General features: G+C 37.1%; 2 protein-coding genes across 5 annotated transcripts; one reads left to right on the top strand and one right to left on the bottom strand.

Moving 5' to 3' along the window:
* Positions 1–4: 4 nt before the first annotated feature.
* Positions 5–16,672, bottom strand: LOC131785808 (transient receptor potential cation channel subfamily A member 1). Of its 4 annotated transcripts, none has more exons than XM_059102753.2 (30): positions 16,552–16,672; positions 15,542–15,836; positions 12,227–12,383; positions 11,604–11,788; positions 11,247–11,354; positions 10,867–10,975; positions 10,632–10,729; positions 10,409–10,456; positions 9,556–9,680; positions 9,130–9,178; positions 8,590–8,787; positions 8,238–8,321; positions 7,807–7,889; positions 7,250–7,411; positions 6,940–7,051; positions 6,287–6,456; positions 6,090–6,174; positions 5,359–5,418; positions 5,193–5,273; positions 4,903–4,973; positions 4,548–4,650; positions 4,008–4,106; positions 3,741–3,898; positions 2,936–2,996; positions 2,532–2,600; positions 2,069–2,242; positions 1,679–1,747; positions 1,152–1,271; positions 925–1,040; positions 5–619 (listed from the first exon to the last, which is right to left on the bottom strand). In XM_059102753.2, the coding sequence occupies exons 2-30, from the start codon at positions 15,734–15,736 to the stop codon at positions 502–504; spliced, it is 3,267 nt and encodes a 1,088-aa protein (XP_058958736.2). In that variant the 5' UTR covers positions 15,737–15,836; positions 16,552–16,672; the 3' UTR covers positions 5–501. The 4 variants fall into 4 exon arrangements, with proteins under 4 accessions (XP_058958736.2, XP_066027071.1, XP_058958737.2 ...); XM_066170974.1 differs by lacking the exon at positions 16,552–16,672 and adding an exon at positions 16,096–16,133; XM_059102754.2 differs by lacking the exons at positions 15,542–15,836; positions 16,552–16,672 and having other exon boundaries at positions 12,208–12,321.
* A 3,915-nt stretch (positions 16,673–20,587) lies between these two features.
* On the top strand, positions 20,588–22,008 carry LOC131785866 (uncharacterized). Its single transcript, XM_059102824.2, has one exon. The coding sequence runs from the start codon at positions 20,609–20,611 to the stop codon at positions 21,224–21,226; it is 618 nt and encodes a 205-aa protein (XP_058958807.2). The 5' UTR covers positions 20,588–20,608; the 3' UTR covers positions 21,227–22,008.
* Positions 22,009–22,967: the final 959 nt, after the last annotated feature.

The following is a 22,967-nucleotide window of genomic DNA, read 5'->3' as shown; positions in this document are numbered from 1 at the left end:
TTATTTTATTGTTTCTATGTACAACTCATTAGAATCTGTCGTATTATTTCAGGGGCCTTTAATGTAAGTAACAAGCAGTATCCAGTATCAGATTTGCTTTAAACGTTTCTGATTTTATCGGCAGTTTACTGTCGAGTCAAATATATGCTAGATCGCCTGAGGTGCATTTTACAGTCTTCTGCATTAACCATGCTGACATTGAGGATCGTTTGTACTTTTTTTCTGTCCATTTTGTTTTGCTATTGTTTTTTTTTTTATCATTTCACAGTTGTCTTGAACGACTTTTTGGCAATTTTAGCCATAACTGCAACTAAATCTTTTTTCGTTTGCTTTAATAAAGTTTCACTGGAATTGTTTAAGTATCTATAATGGTGTGTTTCAGGTTGTGCGTTTTCTGTATTCATCAAGGACTTATGAACAAAGTCGCGTTACTAATTTAAAGAGTGAGGAAACAGCTTTTTCTTGTTGAAAGTTTATACTTTCAAATATCCACATAAGGACTCAGAAATCATCCATCAGATTTGTTCTGTTACTGACAGGGGATCTCGCTCCCATATTGATGGAAATGTTCTCTAGGATTGTTCTTTGAGATCGCAGCTCCGTCCGTAACGTATTGAGACTAGAAATACGATGGAAAAGAGAATTCGAGTTTGATTGGATGTGTGAATGAAAAAAAAGATGAATGCATCGACGAAAGAGACTGTGAATGATTGAATAAGAGACGAATGAATGGATTACTTGAGTAAATGACGATTGGAATCGACAACAAAGAAAAAAAAACATCGTAATAATAATCATAATTGAATCGCTTAGCATAACCTTGAAGTGAGTTCCATGGCTTATTCTTGCTACTCTTACCCATTTTCTACTACTTAATGTGAAGTTGTCTTAAGAAATGTTTTTTGTGAAGGAAGCATCATTCACCTTTCTTGTTGCGTTTTGAGTTGTTCTTGAAGCTCTTTCATCTTGTCTTCTTCGTGGGATGGCTTAGTTTTTTCAATCATTCGAATTGAAGCGTAATCCACAAGCCCCAGAGACCACTGACGAGTAAAAAATGCACAAAAAAAAATCTTCAGCAGTCAACCAAGGTATTCATTATTATTGTATTCATCTTACAGCTGTTTTTTAATACCTGTAGTGCGTTATCTTACCGTTAATTTCCTCACAAAAGACATGGATCCCGAGTTTGGCCAAAGAACCAGCTTGGGAGAATATAGGCGATCTTTCATACTAGATGGCAGCTTTTTTTCAAATTGAGACAGTGACTCTATCTGTTGAGAAAGATTGTGGTTGGATTAAAAATAACAATTTTCAGTTGTCCCTGAGCTGTCGTTCTGCGCCTACCATCTGAGAAATACATGAAAGTCATTCTACGATGATGATGGTTTGCTCTCCAAAATGTGATGTAGAGGGAAAAGAGAATTCTGCTTGGCTTGTTGACTCTTGGGGTATCGTCCTCTAGCCAGACCAGAGTATACGATTGGAGAAGAACTGCAAAAATACATTTCACCCCTTTTGACCTCGACACTAACACTGTAGATAATAAATAATTTTCTGCCCTATCTCTTGTGCTGGTTGGTTGAGATTTATGTTGACTCTGTAAACAGAATGACTGGGAGAGATACGTGGACAAAAAGGATGCCAACGTGTTAAACAAAAAATCAGCCTGGTCACTAACCTGTGTCCTCAGACGTTTGAGCTCGGCATTCTTTTGTACAGACTCAATGTCCCCAACAGCCAAACCAATCTGCAAAGAAATTAGAAAAAAAGAGAAAACATGCCGATGGGGGCGTGACTAAAATAAAGCGGCACTGTATAAAAAATTGGGAATAACATTGCGATCGCTAAAATATTAACTGACATTTGACTCAGCTAATTTGGTGTCAGTATACATTTACGACTGAGAGTTTTTCTCCTGTAGACATTTCCTGAAATGTTTACAGCTATCAATTGAAAGTAATATGTATTTGGAAACCAGCTTTGAGGAGAAATGTATGAACAAATGGATAACAACACAACACTACACCACAATTAAAAAAGTTGAGGCGCGAGGTCAGTTGTTACTCACCAACAGGTTCATTAGCGAGATGGACATAACGAGGATAAATGTGAAACAAATGAAGCGGGCCAGATCTGGCATGCGAAGTTCCAGGTTCTCCACAAAGTAATGGTTGAATTCGACTCCACCAGCCATCATGTCGAACACCTTCAAAACTGACATATACGGGGAAGTATACGACAACTGGAAAACAGCAAAAAAAAAAATAATGACAGTTATGATTAAACGGGCTCACTCGTGAAGATCTCTCAAATTGGAAGCTCAGTTGGTTAAGCGGTGCACGGGTATCGCAGAGGTCATGAGTTTAAATCCCGTACAGGCCTGATTTTTTTTTCAGGCGTTATTTCTACGACTGCTCAAGTAGTGTTCATTACTGCGAAGATCGCTTTCATATTTACTTCTTTATCTGCAGTTCAAATATATGACATTTATGTATTCACAGTTGTTAGTAAACTGATTCTATTCTTATCACCTCATCTCCCAAGAGCAAGTAAAATATCAATCCATAAGCCGCAATAAGCAAGGAAAACACAACGATCACCTGAAAATAAAACCAGCAGATAAACAGTGATGTGTTTAAGATTATTTGAGGACATTTGATCCGACTGAGTCAAATAACAAATAATGAAAACTTCTTAAAAAGACAGTAAAGCCTCCTACAAGAGATCAGCGGGAAAAATCTGATGAACTAACTAACTGAGAGACCACTGGCGAAATATTTTCAGCCTTGGTGGCGATGCGCATTTAGGTGGTGTTCATGCCATGATACAAATAACACTCATTTGCTCTCACTTAAACAGCCTCATTATGACCAAGAGAAATTACAGGAATAAGATAATGTTATTAAAGATATTTAGCACTGTTTGCGATACAAACCTTGAATACAGATTTAAGGACCTCCAACAGCATTGTGACGTAGATACCTGAGCAGAAAAGTCTGAAAGGATGCAACAATAGTGTATTATTGTCTTATATATTTCCTTAAACTTTCATGTGATGAAAATCCTGATTTCTATAATTTTTCTTCGTCGCAAGGAGTTTTCATGGGCGCAGGAGAGGAGTCTGAGATAAAATCGTAAATCATATATTGGTTTTACCTTTCCTTTTCGGTGGATGTCAAAGTTTGGTATATTATGGTTTCTGGCATTATCTTAATTCAGTAAGATGAAAGGAAACCAATTTCCAATTATTTTGCTGACCCTTCTGGTCGCGAATAAAGGGGATAAGTTTCTAAAGAAATTGTGATGTTGCGTCGGTGGGAGAGTATAAAAGGCTGGTTTATATCATAAACTGACCACCGTAAAGAGTTTTAAAATTGACGTTTCGAGCGTTAGCCCTTCGTCAGAGCGAATGACTAAGGACTAACGTTCGAAACTTCAGCTTCGCAAATTTTTAAGGAGGCCAATTTACTTAATCAACTCAGCTGATAACACTAAATCACTCTTTTAATCGTGGCTCCATATGATTACAATGATCGTACTTTTCATGTCATTCTGTAAATCGAAGCCAACCTCTACTCATTTTAATAACTTTAAGCAGGACCGCTGAAAATCGGCGTTCACGAAGAGAAAATTCTCGATTATTCTCCTTTTAAGCATTAAAATTCACTTCTGATTCATCACTTATTTTAGGTAAGCCGGAAAACATGCGATCCAACTACTGTATTTGGGTATTTACTTACAGTTGAAGCTGTAGAAGCATGGCGAAGAATGCCATTAACAGTGCTATGATCCCGACAGCCCATTGGTGGTCTTGCCCATCTGGTAGAGTGACGGCCATGATTGTTGTCACGTAGGTGGAAACTTCCAAGAAATTGGTCAACTCAAAATACATCCAGCGCTGAGAAAAAATAGATGACCATGAATAATTATCTTCAACCAGTTCAAACGTTACTCAAAAGTATTAAGTTTGTTACTTGAAAGAAACGTAAAAACTCGCACATACGAACCTCGTTGTAGAGTTGGAAAGCTTCCAAAAGTAGGTTTGACGTACAGAAAATAAGCAGAAAAATCTTTTGTGGATAATTCCAACCATCATTGCAGTGTCTCTGGGAAAGAATTATATTCTGCGTTGTGAAACGAATTCTGTTCTTGCTTTTAAATTGAGTCATCCTCTTTATTTCATAATTTAAGCTCGTCGATTGTATCCCGAGGAATTTAGTTTATTACATATTTCTATTCGTAATAGAGGAAGAAAAAACATGATTTCATATCATGATTCAGATCTCTGGAACAAAAATTAAAATAAAGCTGAAAATGTACCATGCAATTATGTCATATTTGGTAAAGATGTGAACTTTCATGAATTGTAAATTTTTCTCATAACAAACAAACAAACAAACACTAGAAAGTAAAGGATGGAACTCGGTCGTACGGACAGGACTTTTCATTCAGGGAACATCCAGATAAGAAGGCAACCCTTAGGCTTTCACATTGAAGTTAAAGCAAGATCTGGGTACAAGATTGATTGCGATTGATGTTAAACTAACCTTAGAAATATCGCTTTTGCAGTAAAGGTAGAGAGAAAATACGGACAGGAACGTTAAATAAAAGATTGCTCCCATGAGAAACACAGTCAGACCAATACGTCGCCTGTTTGAAAACAAAGAAAAGAAATGAGATGCAAAAAACTGGTGTGGATTTGTCGCGAGACAAATCTTCTAATGTCACCGTAAAAAAAGTGTCTGCATTGCAGTTTCATAATTTAATTTTTTCAAATTTCAATTGTTTTGTTTAATTCTCCCTACATTTCATATCATACTCCTTTAAACAAAGGTATGTTTACTAAGAAAGCGAGTATAAGCGGAAAAGGTCATCATTGTTAGGCAGTATCATCCTACATACCATTTCATTCGTACCAGCTCCCTGGTGAGAGGATGAAACAAAAGTTCTTCACGGCCAGAATCCAACATTGTCTACGGAAGAACCGATGTGACAAAAATTAGGACCATGGGCTATCTAGAGTACACACAAGAGATTATAAACAGTTTATATCCTCTTGGTACACATGTATATGCTCTACTTACGATGTTGATGTTTTCTTGACGATGGCAAGAATAAATGTTCAGTCTTGTTATCGATAGACGTTCTCAAGCGATAAATGTTATTTGTTTCAATCCTTTCGTTCATCATACCTTTAGTCCACAATATCGTTCTTGGTTGAGGTCAAATTCTTCATCCGAGTTTGGAAAAATAAAACTGAAGTCGTAGGTGATCTGAGAAGAGATTAAGGGAAGAAATTCAGATGGCATCCTTAAACACGTTTAGATGTTCGAGTCGGTGTTTTACTTCTGCCCTTACCGTATAATTTGGATCTGTGTCCAGAAGTGGCGAATGCTCGATACATTTGTCTAGCACAAGCTGTAGATAAGATGCCAAAGAGGAAGACAGATTTTAATTGGGATGTGTGTGTGAAATTGACATTTTGGTGCGGAACTTGTTTGGAGTTATTTCTCACGTGGAGGTAGACATTGAATAAATTTAGATGGTCAATCATGAATTTTATGCAATACTGAATAGCCACAGTTTCGTTACGATTTTGCCCCGTCATGGTGCAGTGCTATGGACTGAGAGTATTTGACTGCAAGAGTTTGATGATAATTTAGTTGATGTTTAATTGGCGTCTGGGGAGCTCCCTCTATTTGAACATTTCAGGAACGACAAACGGTAAAATTGGAACTCTCGCCGTCTTATTTCCGCTAATTTTTGCTGACTTGATTGAGAATTCAGGAAAAGAGCGTAAAATCACAGTTATTGCTTGCTAATTTCGCCTTGCCGTAAACGTCATACTTTTTAACCCTCTTTTGACCCCTCACACCCTAACATCAGTATGCATATTCTCCATGCTGTTCTTGATACATTTCCTATGGAGCTGACAGAGAGAATCTGTTTAACATTAAACAGCTTCTTTCGTTGGCCGTCATTTCTTTCATTCTTCTGACCTTGATGTATGATTCAGGGGTGATATTGTAAGGAGAAATTAGATGCTAATCACTCTTAGGGGTTCAAAGGCTAATGATAAACAAACGTACTTTAGCGACATCTGGAAACCGTTCAATAAGTCGCCGCATGGGTGATACTCCCTCACATTTTGTGTTGCTTAAGACTTCCCGCCACCTGTGAAAGAATCTTTTGTTTAGTGTGAAATCAGTGGACAAAGAAAAATAAAACACTCAGAGTCTCAAGTATCATGTAATTACACAAAACATATCTTAATGATAATACATACTTTTCGTGTTTAATTATTTCCATACAGACTTCCTTGTTCCCAGCCCTGATAGCGGCATCCAGGCAGTTGTAGCCTGTCGTTGATACTATTGTCATATCTGCTCCTAACCGAACGAGCTTTCGAAAATTTTTGTTGTTTTTGAAAAATGCTGCAAATACCAACGGAGGCTTCTGCAATTTAGAAAAAAATACAACAATTTCAGACGATTTGTTAACAATCTAAATTGTAGCGTAATTGCGACGTTCAGTTTATTTTAGATTTGGCTATGTTTGCTTTTATTTATTGTAACTCAATCAACGGAAGTCTTCACATCCATAGTGTAAAGTAATTAGGTTGGGATGCTGACCTGTAAATAGAAACCTGATGATTTCAACGTATTGACTGAACATTACGATGACCGATTTAGAGAGCCTTATGCAAAGCGCTCCTTTGGCTCTGATGGACACGTTTTTTCATTGAAACACCCTCATGGAATTTAAAATTCAGTACTTTACATAAATTGAATAAACGGACCCATGCTGACTCATACATCACAAGTGGCAGACTATGGTGTTTACATGTGAATAATTTACCACGTCAATTTACTGGGCTCAAAGTCCTTGAAGTTTTTGTTTGTACCAAAAAGCCAGCTACACTAGCTGCTTTCCACTTACTCGATTCTTCTCAAGAGCATTGATATCTGCCCCATGATACAACAACGTATCCATTGTCGCAGGGCAACCACATATGGTAGCATGAAACAACGGTGTAAAACGTTCATCATCCCTGCAGCCAACAAGAAGAAATCTTCAGTGTGCATCCACAACTATGATACTCGCTCTTTTCGCGAGTCAAAATTTTTGTTCCCAAAATTCATGATCAGTGTTTTTCGTGGCAAGGAGGAATAACTGGTAACTCGGTGCACACAAATGAGAAGCATGATTAGATTACCAGCCATTAATAATCATTTCCATGTTCAGTTACCTGTAGTCAACTTCAGCACTATTTTGTAACAAATGAGTTGCTACTTTATCTCTTCCCTCGGCTGCTGCAAAATGGAGAGGCGTGCGGGATCCATAGTCAATGTCATTTACAGACTCTGGGCATGCGCTTAGAAGCGATCTCACGGCACAAAGAGCTCCAGCCCTAAGAAACAAAAAAATTAAGGAGCGCGTTATTTTCAAACTTTATTAACTAAATTTAGTCTGTCCACCAAATGAACCTTCGGATCCTGCCTTGAATTTTTTCGTTTATAAACACTAAATCTATTTCCTTAACCTTCTCAATATGAATAAAAAACCGACAAGAAAGGCAATTCCGATTTCCAATGTTTGGCGCCTATAATGTATGAGCAATTCCATAGACTTTTATTGAGCCAAATGTGTGAACGAAACCTTTTTGCTTTGAAATAAACGGGCTGTTACATTTTATTGCGCATAATGAAACTATTTTATTTTCCTTGGATGTCAATTTGAAGAGTAAATTTACTTAAAAAATATCTAATTGCGTATGAAATCGGTAAAGGACTTGTCAATGCATACTCTGCAGCAAAATGAAGAGCTATTTTTTCTTCGTTGTCTTTTGCCCTGACATCAGCTCCCACAAGGATCAGACGGTTGATTATCTATAAAATGTGAAAGGAACATGTCAAGTGCAATTAGTGTTCTCACCAGTGTACGTCTTGCTATTAAGACATGACTGAATCTAGGTTAACCGAAGACTTTGATGTCAGTGTCATGTGACACCAGAGTGTGACGGGCTTCATTTGAGATAGAGGTGAATATAATATCTGATTGAAAATAGGCAGAGTACTGCTGTCGCTGGAATGGGATTCTACCTGAGGAAAATTGGGAGGTAACCCTTAAACAACACTGATTCTCGCTGGAGAAAGGTGGTTTGCACCTCCACCTGCTTTGTGACCCGCAAAGAGACCTCTTAAATCTTGATTTTTTGTGCTTTACATAATACTTACATCGACATTACAGGTGGCGGCAGCATAATGTATTGCTGTCTTCCCATATTGATCTTTGCTCTCCAAAAGGCTATGACCTCCATTCTGAAAAAAAAAGCGTTTAAGTTTCACCACCTTTAAATCTGATGCTGCATTATTCTCTTTTTGAAGCCAGAGGTTTAACGTGGACCTAGCAAAAAATATGGATTCAGAGGGAAATAGTGATGGACCTGTAGTGTTTGTGATCGATTCAGTAACCTTTACTGCATCATTTTATGGCTGGTTTTTCCCCTTTTAAACAAACTTATTTTACCAAGGGAAGAAAAATTTAATCCCAGCCACAACCTTTTCCTTTAAGTTTTAGTTAAATTACCTCTAAGATTAAGTCTACAGTTTCAATATCAGCACATGCCACCGCTACATGGAGGCAGGTTCTCCAGTTCAGGTCTTTATATTTCAGCGAAAAACCGCGTTCCAAGAAATATCTGACAGCATTGTGTTGGCTTCGTTTCACAGCACACATTAAGGGAGACGGGGTGCAACTATCTGCGACTGGATAGAGCCTAGCTCCCTATCAGCAGCAAAAGGTTAAAATGGCACAAATGTATGAGTAAGAGTGACCATTCATGTATCAAAATTCAAAATAACTATAAGAAATATGACCACAGGACAAGAAAATGTTACGAGTGATCTAGTTGCGAGTGCTCTTAGTTTCGGTCAGATGAGTGAAGTACCGGGAGATTCAGGAAATTTATGAGCGAAAGGAAGTAAAAACCAGAGAAACTCATGGTTCGATTATCAAAATAAATGTTCAAAATTCCAAGAGGATCATTAAAAAGCTTGGAACAAACTGTTACTGAGTAGTAGTTATCAGGGAGCTAGGATATCATTCACAATAATAACACTTTGATACTTGTGCAAGAAGAAATTCGATGATTGGGACGTGCCCTCCAAGTGAAGCCCTGAAGAGAAAGTAATAATTAATATAGTGAATACATGTGTGGAAAACGGGGGTAAAATGGTGTAAGGCTTACAATGTTTTATGCATCAAGAAAACCCAGCCACCAAGAGCACAACTTCGCACGTATGTTAGCAGTTGTCAGTCTCGTAATGCACTTAATCTAACCGAGGTATAGTCCTAAATAAAGAATAGCAGGGACCAGATCCGCTGAAACTCTTTCTCAGGCTCTCTCTTCTTCCCGCCCCTTCCAGCGAAGAAGAGAAAAAACTGAGAACAAAGTTGAATTTGATCCTGGTCAAGCAACCAATTAGGAATTGGGCCACTTTCGATTGATCTATGCACTAACTCAGGGAAAGGACAGAGAGGTCTTTTCATTACCTCAACAAAGGTGTTAAGCCGTTACCGTCTTCACTTTCAATCTTAGCACCTTGTTGAACCAATAGCTTTGTAATTTCTAGGTCTCCATGACTACAAGCTAAGTGGATCGGAGTGGAAAAATCATCCTGAAATAAATTGTATGAAACAATCAGAGTCTCAGCTGCAAAACAATTTCGGTAGTCATCTATGATCCAAAAAAGGATTTATCTTTTCAAATGAAAGTTTTTTGTGCGCTGAGAAGTTTTTATTCTTTTTTCAATTTTTTATCTTCCTCGTCTGTGTTTTAGGTTGAAATTTCTCAAAAATGTTTTACAGATGATCTCGTTAAGTTCACCAAAGGCAATTTCTAAATTTATGGTATTGTTATTAAATACGGCCTCTCTCCAGGCGTTGAATTAACAGGCATTAACATTTGTTTCCTTTCACTATCATACACTTTATGTATGGTCCCGAGGGAAACAGTTGGTTCTGTTTTCCTCGACTTCGTCTCAGGAAACATCAGGACTCTCGGGAAAACAAAACTGACCAGTTTCCCGGAGGACCAACTATTAAGTACTTTGTCATATATTTAGACTTTCTCTTAAACAATCATATGGCAAAAACATGCTGTTGTATTTGGCGCGCGGGCGACAACTACGCAATTGTATCCCTGTCAGGATACACTTGAATTGTACCAAGGGCAAGTGACCAAGAATCAACCAATCACAGTGCTTGTTTTGTTTTGTGAAAGTCTAGGTATATAACAATTTCCCATGTTGGTTCTATCGAGCTGTTATGGACCACTGTTATTGAACGCTTGGAAAAGGCCATGCTAAATATGGAATAAGTTCAATACAATTATGTACATTTCTACCTGTGCTGTACTTATGTCAGCCCCAGACCCCAAACATAACTCCACGATCTGCAGAAAATCAAATGTATATCAAGTTCTATAAGCAAAGAAGGGGTAAAAATCATGATTAAACTGCTGCCCTCTGAAAATAAATCTAATTGGTCATAGGTAATTTGTTTTCTGACGAGTAATTGTTCTGATCAATTTCTAAAATTAAGTTAGAGTGACAATTATCTGTACCGACCTCTCTGTGTCCATATTTTATCGCTAGATGCAAGCAGACGTTTCCGTAACAATCAGGACTGTTTAACAGTGTCTTTGTAGACAAACCACCACTTTTGGCTGGGGAGAAAAAATACTCTCTACAATATTTTGATTTTCACAGCATGTTAGGGTAGTGCCCGACTGAATTTGATAAAATCCATTTTCAGATCTACTCCACATCGTTTCCTTTCACATTCGACTTTGTGAAATGTTACCTTTTTTGAGGATCTCCTTGAAGGAATCCACGTGACCTTCACGTGCCGCAAGGTGTAGCGGTGTGTACCCGTCATTGTCCCTACGAGCCACGTCTGCTCCGTAGAACACCTAAGAAGTAACAAGGTTCAGGGAACCAGATCAGAAATCGTATATTGTGCTGTCAAACCAAAGAGAGACGACTGAGATGTGCTGAATAGCATTTCTCTCCAGTGTTTACTGCAGTCGCCCTCTCACCCGAGAAAAAACTGCCGCGTTTGAACCTTGAGGTTTCAATGGGCTTGAACGCAGTAAATAACTCTTAAACTTTGGCCAATAAAGTCAATTTTCTCTAGAAAAATGCACTTTTTAATAAATGATTGGGATAAATTTCAACCCTCACCAGTTTCCTAATGACTTCAATCTGGCCGGCCTGTGCTGCAGTGTGCAGTGGAGTGGCTTTGTCGTTATCTTCATGGTCTACGTCAGCTCCTCCTTCATTTAGCAGAACCTGAATAATCCAAGTAAGAAGAAAATCGTCTTAAAATAACTGTGCAACTTTTCTATATGTTTTTTGTCATTGTAATCACCCTGACTTAACACCGGTAATGGAAAAGATGGGTTGTTTTTCCATCCTTGACGTTGCCTTTTGGCTCACTTGTTCTCATTCCCTCATTTTCATTTAATTTACTATTTTTTTAAAACTATTTTAAGTACTGTTTTTTACTTTTAATCTACTTAACATGCTATAGCTGTTTACCTCAAGAACACGTGTATGTCCTTTCCGTGCAGCATAATGCAAAGGTGACTGACCGTTGCAGGTTTTCTTCGTTATTTGGGCGCCATTTTGAATGAGAACTCGGCAAGCATCGAACGAGTCAAACTTGCTAGCGCATATTAGCGGTGTCACGTACATACAATTCTTAGTGGCCGGGATGTCAATATCTGTATGAAGAAGTCGCATGATTAGTTTCATGTCTCCTTTTCGCAGACAGTAGCTGGTTGTACAAGAACAAGTCAATATCGACCAATATACTTTTTTAAACGAAGGAGGGTGTAAATAATATTTAATTCTGAGACTGTTGCGGCGCTACTACGTAGTTCAAGGGAAAAGTTTCCATTTTCGATTTTCAACCAAAAAGTTACGATTTTTTGTGACACGCAGAGCTGACGGAATAGTACCTTATTTAAACAAGTTGACTCTTTTTGGAAACCGACCGTCGTAGTTTTTTGCCGTTCGCTCTACCTCCCCCTCCACCGTGACTGCAACCTTGCACCAAAATTTCAACATTGTTTGGGACCCGGTTACAGTGAGCTCACTTTAGTACAAACTTGCATTTTGCCATCAGCACATTGATGCAAACCTTAAAACTTATCCCTCACCAGCTCCAGCTTTAAGAAGCAATTTCATAATCTGTACGAAGTTTCCTCTGGCCGCATGATGAAGAGGTGCCATTCCATCTTTGTCGTATTCATTACAAACCGAAGGATTTACTCTGATCAGCCTCTCAACTACAGTAGCCAGGCCATCTCTGCATGCCTAGGATTATCACAATAACGCACTTTGATATCAACGTAAGTGACGGTTGATTTTAAATTTATTGATATTTAATTCAAGGCTAAATATCTAGCGGAGACAGTTTGAAGCCACAAAGCTAAAATAGTCAGTGCAACCAGCCAAATAACATTTTACTGGTCACATGATGTGATTCATCATCTGCTTCCTCCTTAAACCCTCTTTTAGCTCAAGTGATCAAAAAGAAGCTCTGATTGGTCGGGAATAACGTTATTTTTAACCACACTTAATTATCATGAGGTGATTTCTCTAATAGGTTCAGCTGGAGTTATTCCTCGAGGGGCATTGGAAAGGAAGTTATAATCAGTGAAATAGGAAATTGAATCATGTTTCATGAGGTACACAATATCATTGCGGAAAATTTCCCTAATATATCAAGGGTAGGTCTGCAATTCTTGTTGCCTCAATATGACACGAAAAACATGGTCTGCTAAAATGGAATTTTCATTTGAATTTCCTTTTTTCAGCTAAGACGAAATTGATAATATTTGTATTTTGAAGAAGAGCTTTCTTTTCTAAAACATTAAACGATATACCCGCATAACGTTATTTGTCCATTTGTTTTCATCGCAAACAGTGCAGAACAAAGTTTAAATGTACACAGATAGCTTTATGATGCAATTTGGAATACATAAACAATTGCAAATTTTTCGAAGATTTCAAATTACCTTCCCTCACTCTACGGGCTTGAGCAACTATTTCACTCTTTTAAAAATTTGCTTGCTCTTATATAGTCCAAATAGCAGTCCAGATCATTTTATTATATGAAAAAATTACATTGAATTAAGACCAAATAGCAAAGTGAATATCAAAATTCTAATCGCCAGGAGTTTTCCTATTGTCAACTGGTATAATCGAATGAAACGTGAACTTCACAGGATTTATGTCTAGCTCAAAATTAGTCACTTTCTTTAAATTAAAAAGGTTAAGCTCAACAAAAAAGATGTTTACAATTTTAAGTACCTGGGTGCATGATGACAGGTCGCTAAAAATAAAGTACCTGAACGAAATTTATCAACAGTAAATAAATTAACTTGCATGGGAAATGACGACGCAAAATTTAAGATTTTTCATTGAGTAGAGAAACAAGATAATCATATGGGAAAATGGATTCCTCAGTCACACAAAGTCAGACTAGTGATATCTCTACCGGAATCCATCTTTTATTTCCATCTAAAACTTAAAAATTGAAAAAAGGGGGTAATTTTGTATAGAAACTATGGTGCTGCGTCGGTGGGAGAGTGTTAACAATTAAAAAGCTATTTCATTTTATACTGGTAGTGATAAAATACCAGCTCTTTATAATTTTAAAACAATCCTCTGTCAGTTTTAAGTCATTTACAGCTGAATTTAAGAAAGGTGGAGGCTTGTTGATGTCCACGTAGTCTCATTTCTCTTACTTAAGTCTTCAATTCCTTTAAGTGGCTCTAAAATCGAGGCCTGAGTTCGGAAGATCATGCATCCTTTGCAACAAGGAAATGTCGTTTACAATGTTCAATTTTGAGTCAGATGGTCCCTTATACACTTCCATCGACAATATTGCAAGAGTTAATTAAATTAAGAGTTAATTAAATAAGTTGCATGAGAAATTTAAAAAATTACGACGAGAGCAGTTCCAACCATATTCAATGAAATAGATGGTGCAAAAGCATTTTTTTATGAGAATCAAAGGTCTCCAACAAAGTGCGCCTTTTATGATTTCGGAGCTCATGCATAACTTAATGAGTTTCCTTAGCTGCCGAAATGAGTTCATCTACCTGATTAACAACAAGCGAGCCGCCGGATAACCATCAAAATTTGCAACTATCAATCGGGGAAAAAATACTAAATGTTATTGTGTTTCAGCACAATAATCGTGTATTAATTAGGAAATCTGGATCATGTTGTTGTTTGTTTTAATATGATTAAGTCAAGAAACCCGCGAAGAGACCTTAGTGCCTAACTGAGTATCAATTTGATTCATTTCAACAGGCCAGAGATTTATGTTGAACAGTGGCCTCAGAATCCATGTCTTTTGAAATAAATCCATGTCTTTTGAAATAAATTGAATAGGAAATATAGTAAATTGGATGGAAAATCTCTTACAGTAGTCAGTCTTACAATCTAGCCTCATTTGTGATGAACAATTGTCTGTTTTCTCTCAAATGCAATCTCTAACAAACGCGTTTGAATCTTCTTCTTTACCATTGTCTAAAGAAAAATCCTCATCAAATATGAAATTTATTACATTTTGGCAACCTCACTCCTGGCGATTATAAAAATAATTTCGGTGAAATTGAAAAGGTGACAATTATACCATTCATTCCTTTTTTAAGTAAGTAACTTATATAAAACAAAAATATATGTTGCCATTAAAAGATGTACTGATGACATGCATTGTAAAATGTGTTAGACTTTCGTAGGCCAGAGGGATCCTCCACATGCTAAGATGCAGCTGTCGCTAGAGGATAACACTCTTTTGAAAGCTGAATCATACTGAGACAAAGAACCCCTTGAATAGCACACAATTAATTTGAGATAAGTTGTAAAGGTAGTGCCTTTCTAGCTGATAGCATTTGAATTTAATAGGGTGCTTTTTTTACTGTTGTTAAAGACAGTTACAGAAATTACCAACTGTTGTCTTTGTGGGTTTTCTGACTTCGAAGTCAAAACAACCACCTATCGCACTCAAAGAGCGCTTGTCGATAACAAAATTATTTGATATTCCCATCGAGAGTATTGTCATTTTTATAATGTAATAAATGCACTTGAGTGGGGCTGTCTGTTTTTGGCGTTGTCACTCATGTGTGCACCGCAATCGATGGAAAGTGATTTCACATGCCCTATATTTAATTGCTCTGAGATGAAAAAAACAAATCGAAGACTCCAAGATATTGTAATGGCTGAAATTTTTAAACATTTTGACAAGAAGGGTTTTGAGTAACAAACACATAAAATAAATACATTTTAATTTTCAGCGTAAGTAATTAAGAAAAATCTTTTTATTATCAAGTAGCATCATTTTTCCTCCCTCATAGAGACTATGTATTTGTTAGCAAACATGCATTTCCAAACTTTTATTGAAACTGATTTCTTGAATCCCCCTGACATCTAGACATTTAAAGTTAAAGTCAATTCATTACCTGATGTAGGCTGATCCGCTTGCATGGGTTTCGCTCCACAGTTTCATCAATGCTTTGCTGAAGAGAATTTTCGTTCGTTGAATTATCAGATATTCTTCGCGAAGTTCTTCCACTTAGAAGGGATTTGCGCAGAGACATGTCTTGATCATCCGTGATCAGTCCTTCCAATTTAATGTACTCCGGATCTTCTATCATTTTGCCGTTGGTAATGTCCGCCCGGGAGATAAATTATCGGACCAAGCTTTGTTTTGCAAACGTCACGAGTTATTTTGCGGCCTGTGGTTGGTCCATGAGGCTTACAAATAAAGAAGAATTAAAATTACTGTAGAAATTGTCTGTGAGAGCAGGGGTGCCATAATTTGAATTATAAGTTCACCTCAATTTCCATAACAATTGGGACTGATCTCAGAAATTACTTACTTTTAATGATTCTACAGAAATCAGTTTGTAATAAAACTTCAGAATTTCAGAACTAATTACTTTTTTTGTGAGAGTGATGGTTTTAAAAGCATTCCCCTCGGCTCATAAAATTTGAAACAGAAGGTATTATTTACCTATTTTGCTGCACGTACCGTATTGCGTTGACGAAAACGAACCGCACATCAAACATCGCTTCATCAAAATCAAGAAAATGGCCCGCGTGTCTAAGATATTGATCTTATTTCCGTTTCTCATCGAAACTTATTTCCGTTTCTCAAATAATTTATCAGGTACTATATACAGGCTTTATTGATGAGAAAAATGACTTCTTTTGAACAATAAATGCCGTTTGTCTTTTCCATTGGCATAATGTCCTTTAAGACTGTTCAAGATCTCTAGTAGCCTTTCATGAGCATATAAAATTCAACTTTCGTGAAAATTATTATTTTGTTGATTAATCGAAGTGTTCCAAGCCAAGTGGGAATCTTAAAAATTACATATTTTTTTTTCATCACACCTGTCACGTCGAGTAGCGCTGATTTGCAAGATATGGAATCTAACGTACTTTTTAATGATAAATACCGACCTACCTTAATATTATGGCCTCAGGTGCGGTCTGTGTATTAGGAAAACAAAAACACAGCTCTCACTAGCGAGTTTAAGATATCCTCAGAGGAAATCCTCTCTTTTCTTTTCTAAAGTATGTTTCCGTCAAGCTATGGCAAAGTTAATGGATTTTTTTAATCCCTGGTTTGACTTTTGAAATGAACGCTATTTGTGATGCCCGCACCAACCAATAAAATTTAAGCACTATCTACTCAATTAAAAGCAAACGTTCACTTTCGTGGACATGTCGCGAAAAATGCTTGGTCATTCACATCTCATTTCCTAAAATAAACTGATCTTTTATCATACAATACCCCGACAGGTATGCCACAAAATGAAGGTTCTAGCCGGCATTGTGACTTATCTATTGTACCACTTATCGCTGTTAATTAATTGCTGTTTGTGTTGAATCAGTCAAAAACGGAATAATTTATGTAAGTTTTCCGTAGAAGTTATGTGCACTCAGTATTTCCTAAAGGATTGACGAGTTATTTTGAATAATACCTAACCTTGCTTTTGTTGCAGTCAGAAAATTCTGTTGCCAACTCAAGGATAAGAATTGAACTGAAAAGAGAGCTGGGTTCTACACACCCTCACAGAATCAATTTCTATCCAGAATGTAAATCTGTGTTTTATTTTGTTTTTAAACGTTTTCAATTTCAAGTTTCAAATATGTGTCTCAGCTGACTTCGAGGTATTTTCGTCAAACCTATTATGGAGGTGGATATCAAATAGTAATGACTTTTTTTGCACATCCACCATCCACCTCACAATACCGATAATTATCAAGTTGCGGCAAACCATACAGAAAATCATTATAACTCATTGGAAGGAAATGTAAACAGAAAAGGAATATCACAGCGCAAGGCTTGCTTTCTGTCTTTTTTTTAAAGTTTATTTTGCTGTTATTACAAAAGGTGGGCGAGTTAAAAGATTTAAAAGCGAATGTAAATTTAACCACATCTCATTTATTTTTCCTTTATACGTTTACTTCTACCTGAAGGTAATTGACGTAAATAATCTTAATACATCACTCCAGCAAACAGGGCCTGAAAAAGACAATGTGAAGTTATTATCAAGAGGGTGCACGTGATATAAAATCAAATTCTCTAACTTATCTCACAGGGAAACGTCAACGCCTGGCTCTTAAATGGGAGAATTACTTTTCAGATATTTGAAGTTGATGGAACTGCATCGCAACAGCCTCCGTCGTCGGCTGATATGCAACATATCTTTCAGCCAGAGATGCTGATTTAGATTGGTAGTAAACAAAAATGCCAAATGAGGAAAATGGGTCATAAAGAAACGGATGGTGAAATGTGGAGAAATGGACATAGCATGGATTGGAAAAGACAGACGTGAAAGCTTGATGCTGGATTTATAAAGATATGTAAACCATTATGTAACAGGTAAAGCATTGAGTTTAGTTTACGGACTGAGAATTCTTAACGAGAGTCTGGTGTAAAAATACTATTTGTGTCGAAGGGAATGATGATACATCTCATTACACAAATGAATTAAAAAGGAGCCTAGAATCATATTCATAGTTCTTGGTCTAGGATTCCGACCGATCAGTACACGCTAAGAGCGCGCGCTGGTCAAACATTTCACAGTATTTATGACGCATGCATCTTACGTACGCATACGTTTAGTTTCACATAATCAAAATAAAATTCACCTGAATCACCTTAGAAATGTCGTTTGCAACTAGAAATACTTGCATATGCAGCAGCTGTTTTAAAAGACAGCACGAAATTATTGTTAACGACCAACGGCATGCTAAAAGCGGGAAGAGGTGTGTCATTAAGCCATGGACACCTTCCTCAGCCAAAGAAATTGAGAAAAATGTTTGGAAAGTGTATCAAGAAAAGTTGAAACTTCAAGTTACCCGTGGATGCCAGCGATTAGGTAAAAAATCAATCGGCTACATTGAGGTTGTCCGCAAAATTTGTCCTTCAGAGATATTTGTGGAAAAACCAACCAGTGCTAACAGCCGGTCTTTGATTCTGGATGTGAACTGCCAGAACTTTTGGGATTTTGTCTATGGGCAGTCATGGAAAGGAAGAGTAAGAGTTTGCGAAGGAGAGCTGATGTATAAACTGAGAGAGACACTGAAAATGCTTGTTAGTCAGGAAAAAATTGCATATTTTACTGTAACAAGGATGTTTACAAACCACGAATACATCGTCCCCAAGGTAAAAGTATCTAGTATTTGTCTTTGATAAATTACCTTAACATGATACTTTAATTGGTGCTGTTGTATCAACGTCATTTGTTTAGGGTGACTGAAACCATGCCAGCTGCACATAAGGACCTAAATTTGACGATAATTTATTCCCCTGCATATGATTTTCGAAAAGACATCAGGCAATTCCATGGTGTCCAGGTAGACACATCTTGATGCGAGTGAGCAAGAAGTTTATCACCCACTTTTAACTAATATCACTCTGATTGCCCATAGAAAACTGCATTGCAGTGATGTTAATATCCCTGATACAATTACACTACGTGAAGCTTTCTCTGTCACGGTGTCTTAAATCATCTCATACCTGAATCTGTTTTCCTATTAAGTTAGTTGTTTCTTTATGCGTTATACGTTTATCAAATTAGTCCCCAGGGCTTGTAGTACGAGTGGAACAAACTTATTATGGAGGCGTACCAAAGAAGACAAAGAAAACAGTTAGATGGAACTTGGTTCCAGATAGCACGTTTACACCGCGCCTGAAATGTGTATCACCCATTCTTAAAAATGCATGGGACAAGACTGCAACTCCTTTCCTTAAAAGTAAAGCCCCAGATGTCAAACGTTCCGATATGGAAAATGAGCCCACGATGCGCCGATTTTCAACCAACGGAAACGAGCCCGAGAGAATGTTTAATTTAAGCGAAACTTTCGCAAAAGGAGACTTTGCGACAATTTGCCTCCAAGCTACTGAGCATTTTATAGTTGTGAGAGAAATGGTCACTAATAGTAGAACCATGAATTCGTCAACGTCGTTCACGTTCAGAAGAAAGGAGAATTTATGTGGAACAAGCAAGATTGCTAAGACAATGAATGATTTCTACACTTCTGAAACCCTTGCTGAAAATTTCGCTAAAAAACCGGAGTTTAAACCAAGTACCCCTCTGCTGGAGATGAAAATTTAATCTGTGATTAGAAGAAAATTTGCCTATAATCACAAGAACAGTGCCAGAGTTACTAAATGTTCCTTATTTTTGAACTTCAATAAAGTTCGTCGATAGAACTAAAAAATGCTATCGAAACAATCGTTAACTACAAAATTAACCTTGTGATATTTTAATTCCATTGCAAAGGGTTTGGTAATTTCTCATCCATGTCTTCACCTGCAATTTCTGTAGCCTAAACGTTTAAAACTAAGCAAAATATTGACCTGTAGTTAGTTTCTTCCTTTCAGTTGTGTGAAACTCCAGATTTGTAATTAATTAAGTAATTATCAAAGGTTTTTTTTTCTTGGTCTCACGTTTGTACTCGACGATGACGGCATGGAAATTTGACATGCTAAGAAAATCTGTCAGATGTAGGACGTGCCTCAATTATTATTTATCACCTAAGAATGAGAAAATGGTGTCGAAATAAAAGCTTTCATCGCTTCCATATCACGTTGACGTCTTTTGTTATGCATGACTAGAATTTAACATCCATACGTCGTACAACTGATTCGGAAAAAAACGATGTTAAAATTTCTTTATTGGCCACAGCGAAGGCAGCATATACTCAATGAAATTTATTTAATTAACACTCGTGGATTTTCAGTTTTACTTTTTTAGTGCGTAATATAATTTATTGTTTAGGAAAACAACAAATTGGAAATTTCATTGGGCGAAGGTTTTTCCTATTCACAACGATCCTTTGTGGTCAAATTGTTAGGAAAGTGGAGACAGGTGTAAATGTTTTATCACTTGGTTGGGAAAGTTCTACGAGCCACAGCGCTAATTAAAGCTCTTTAAAGCAGCAAGTAAACGCAAACTGCGGTCACTCGTAGCATACTAGTGGTTAGTACTTGAAGCTCTTGTAAAGACATGAGGACAAGCTTTTTGTTGGGTTCTGTGCAAAACAGAACGAATAATCATTTTAAAGAAGCGAGGAACAAAATGTTGGAGCCTTCAACGGTGAATCAAGAAAAAACTGTTAATCACAAAATATCCAGTTCCTCGAAAAAGCTGTCGAGAGTGAACAGTTTTGCAAAAGAAGAGGACATGGAAAGGATTTTGGATGAGGTTGAGACTGGCAATTTGTACAGCCCCTCGTCTAAAAACGCCAAGAAACGTCCGTCTGTTGTAGACGAAGATTCGCAACGTCCAGACGAGGAACTCGAACAATTTTTTCTGGATGTGGAGAAGAGAAATGCAGAGCTACAAGAATTGCTTCAACTTGTTGAAACCACAAGACAAGAAAACGAAGGGCAGATTTCAAGAGAAGCTTCCGCAGGTGTGAGGGGAAGTACGGACTCCCTGGTTGAAAAACTCATGCGTGATTTAGAGAATGTGGGCTGGGAGAAGAGTAATTTTAACAGCGGAACCGTAGAGAGACCGAAAAGCTCGAGCGAAGCGTGTGATGGAACAAATTGCGCAAAACTCCGAGCCAGCGCATCGGAAGAAGAACTCGATGAGATGCTAGCAGAGCTCTTGGAATTGTGATAAGGAAATAAAGACCTAAAAAAGGTTATTGATTAAAGTTCGCAAATTTAATTTTGTCAATAAGAAGTTTTAATTATTAAGTTTGAGTTCTTAAGAAGAACATGAACCAGTATATATTCTAAAGCCATATGACGCAAGATTTAGATGTAAAATCCAACTTCAATCAAAAAAGAGGTGGTTGAAGGATTTTTTTTTCTCTGTTTGTAAACAAGATTTTTGAATTGTGTTTTTATAAAGTTCCTATGACTACAGCTATCTACTGCAGCGTCTAACCGCTAAAATTAGGCTTATTGTGTGATATAAGCGGTTCCCCATTTGTTAACATGCCTACTTGCATTGATTTATGTGATTTAAAGCAATCCAAATCTTACGCTCCCATAAGACAAGTCGAGGGTATTGCCTGTCAAGATTTCTTTTACAACAAAGGAATATTTGATTCTGTTCCCGAGCTGTAGGACTTGACAGTTAATGAAAAAACTGACACTAACTTATATTCAAACTTTTCATGGGGGAATATTAAATATGGAAGATCAACAAACAAATCCTTCGTTTTAAAAATTGTTTTGTATGTGAGAAAAATTTGCATGATGAACCCCCAATTTCTTTAATTTAGAAATACTCGTAATCTATTTTTCCGTCTCTTTAGTTCACTTAAATTCATTGTAGCTATGGTAATCATTCATGCTTGTCAAACCTTTTTCACCATTGACAACACATTAGTCGTTGACCAAAGACTTCATTTAGAATAAATTTTTTCCAAACCCATAAGCGCTCCAGCTAATTTAACGATCAGTCAAAAAACACTTCAATAAAAAAATTTATGTGATCACACAATGATGAATATTTTATTGATTTTCTGTATAAGGTGTAGAAATACATGCACTGATTAAAATTAATTATCGATCACTTTTAGGGCGATTATATTTGAAGAAATCACATGCTAACCAACATGACACGAAGTAAAATCTGAGTTACAAGGTCAGGTTTCATAGCCAGCTTACAAGTAACAAGGCTGGCTTCCACGCGCCCAGATAACCGTTTATTTAAGCGACCCTGGACCTGCATGATTTACATGATCATTACCTTACCACATGCATTATACATATCCCATTTTCTATCTACAATTTTTGATAACAGATAGAGCAGCATCAACCGCTCTTTATGACTGTTTTTGAAATCTCTATACATCATCTTTTTTCGAATTCCAGTCAGAAATTATGACAGGAACATCGGGATAGAAATACAAGAGTCTTTTTTTACGATACTCGCTTAGGTAAGTTACAATACTTTAATTACTCAAAATAGTACAAAGGTGCCACTGATATATTGCTTTATCACATTTGAGGGTACTTACACTCAAAAAGCTCCACCACAACATTTTACAGAATTTACTATGATTACTAGCTATTTAGACTCCAGCCACTTTGTCCCACCAAGCCTTAACAAACACATAATGTTGTCCACTATAGCGCTGGGAATGTGATTGGAATTCGATGTTTGAGTAATGACAAAACTTATTTCTTACTGTACACAGTTAATCTAGCCTAGAAGTCCCCATTAATTTGGCAGATAAACTTGAAAATTTATCTTTTTTCCTCAGTCAAAATGAAGCATATCGGTCGGGGTTAACGGCTCTTTCGATCTCCGAAAACAGGGCTTTTCCAAAGTGGTATCGAAAGAGAAGATAAAAACGCAGAGAAGCGACTATTAATTGACTTCTGCCGTGGTCACCTTTGTACTA

This window comes from Pocillopora verrucosa, chromosome 8 (assembly GCF_036669915.1).
Source record: "Pocillopora verrucosa isolate sample1 chromosome 8, ASM3666991v2, whole genome shotgun sequence".
Lineage (NCBI taxonomy): Eukaryota > Metazoa > Cnidaria > Anthozoa > Scleractinia > Pocilloporidae > Pocillopora > Pocillopora verrucosa.
Note: the sequence above shows the minus strand (reverse complement) of the source record. Positions and strands in the feature narration are given on the sequence as shown.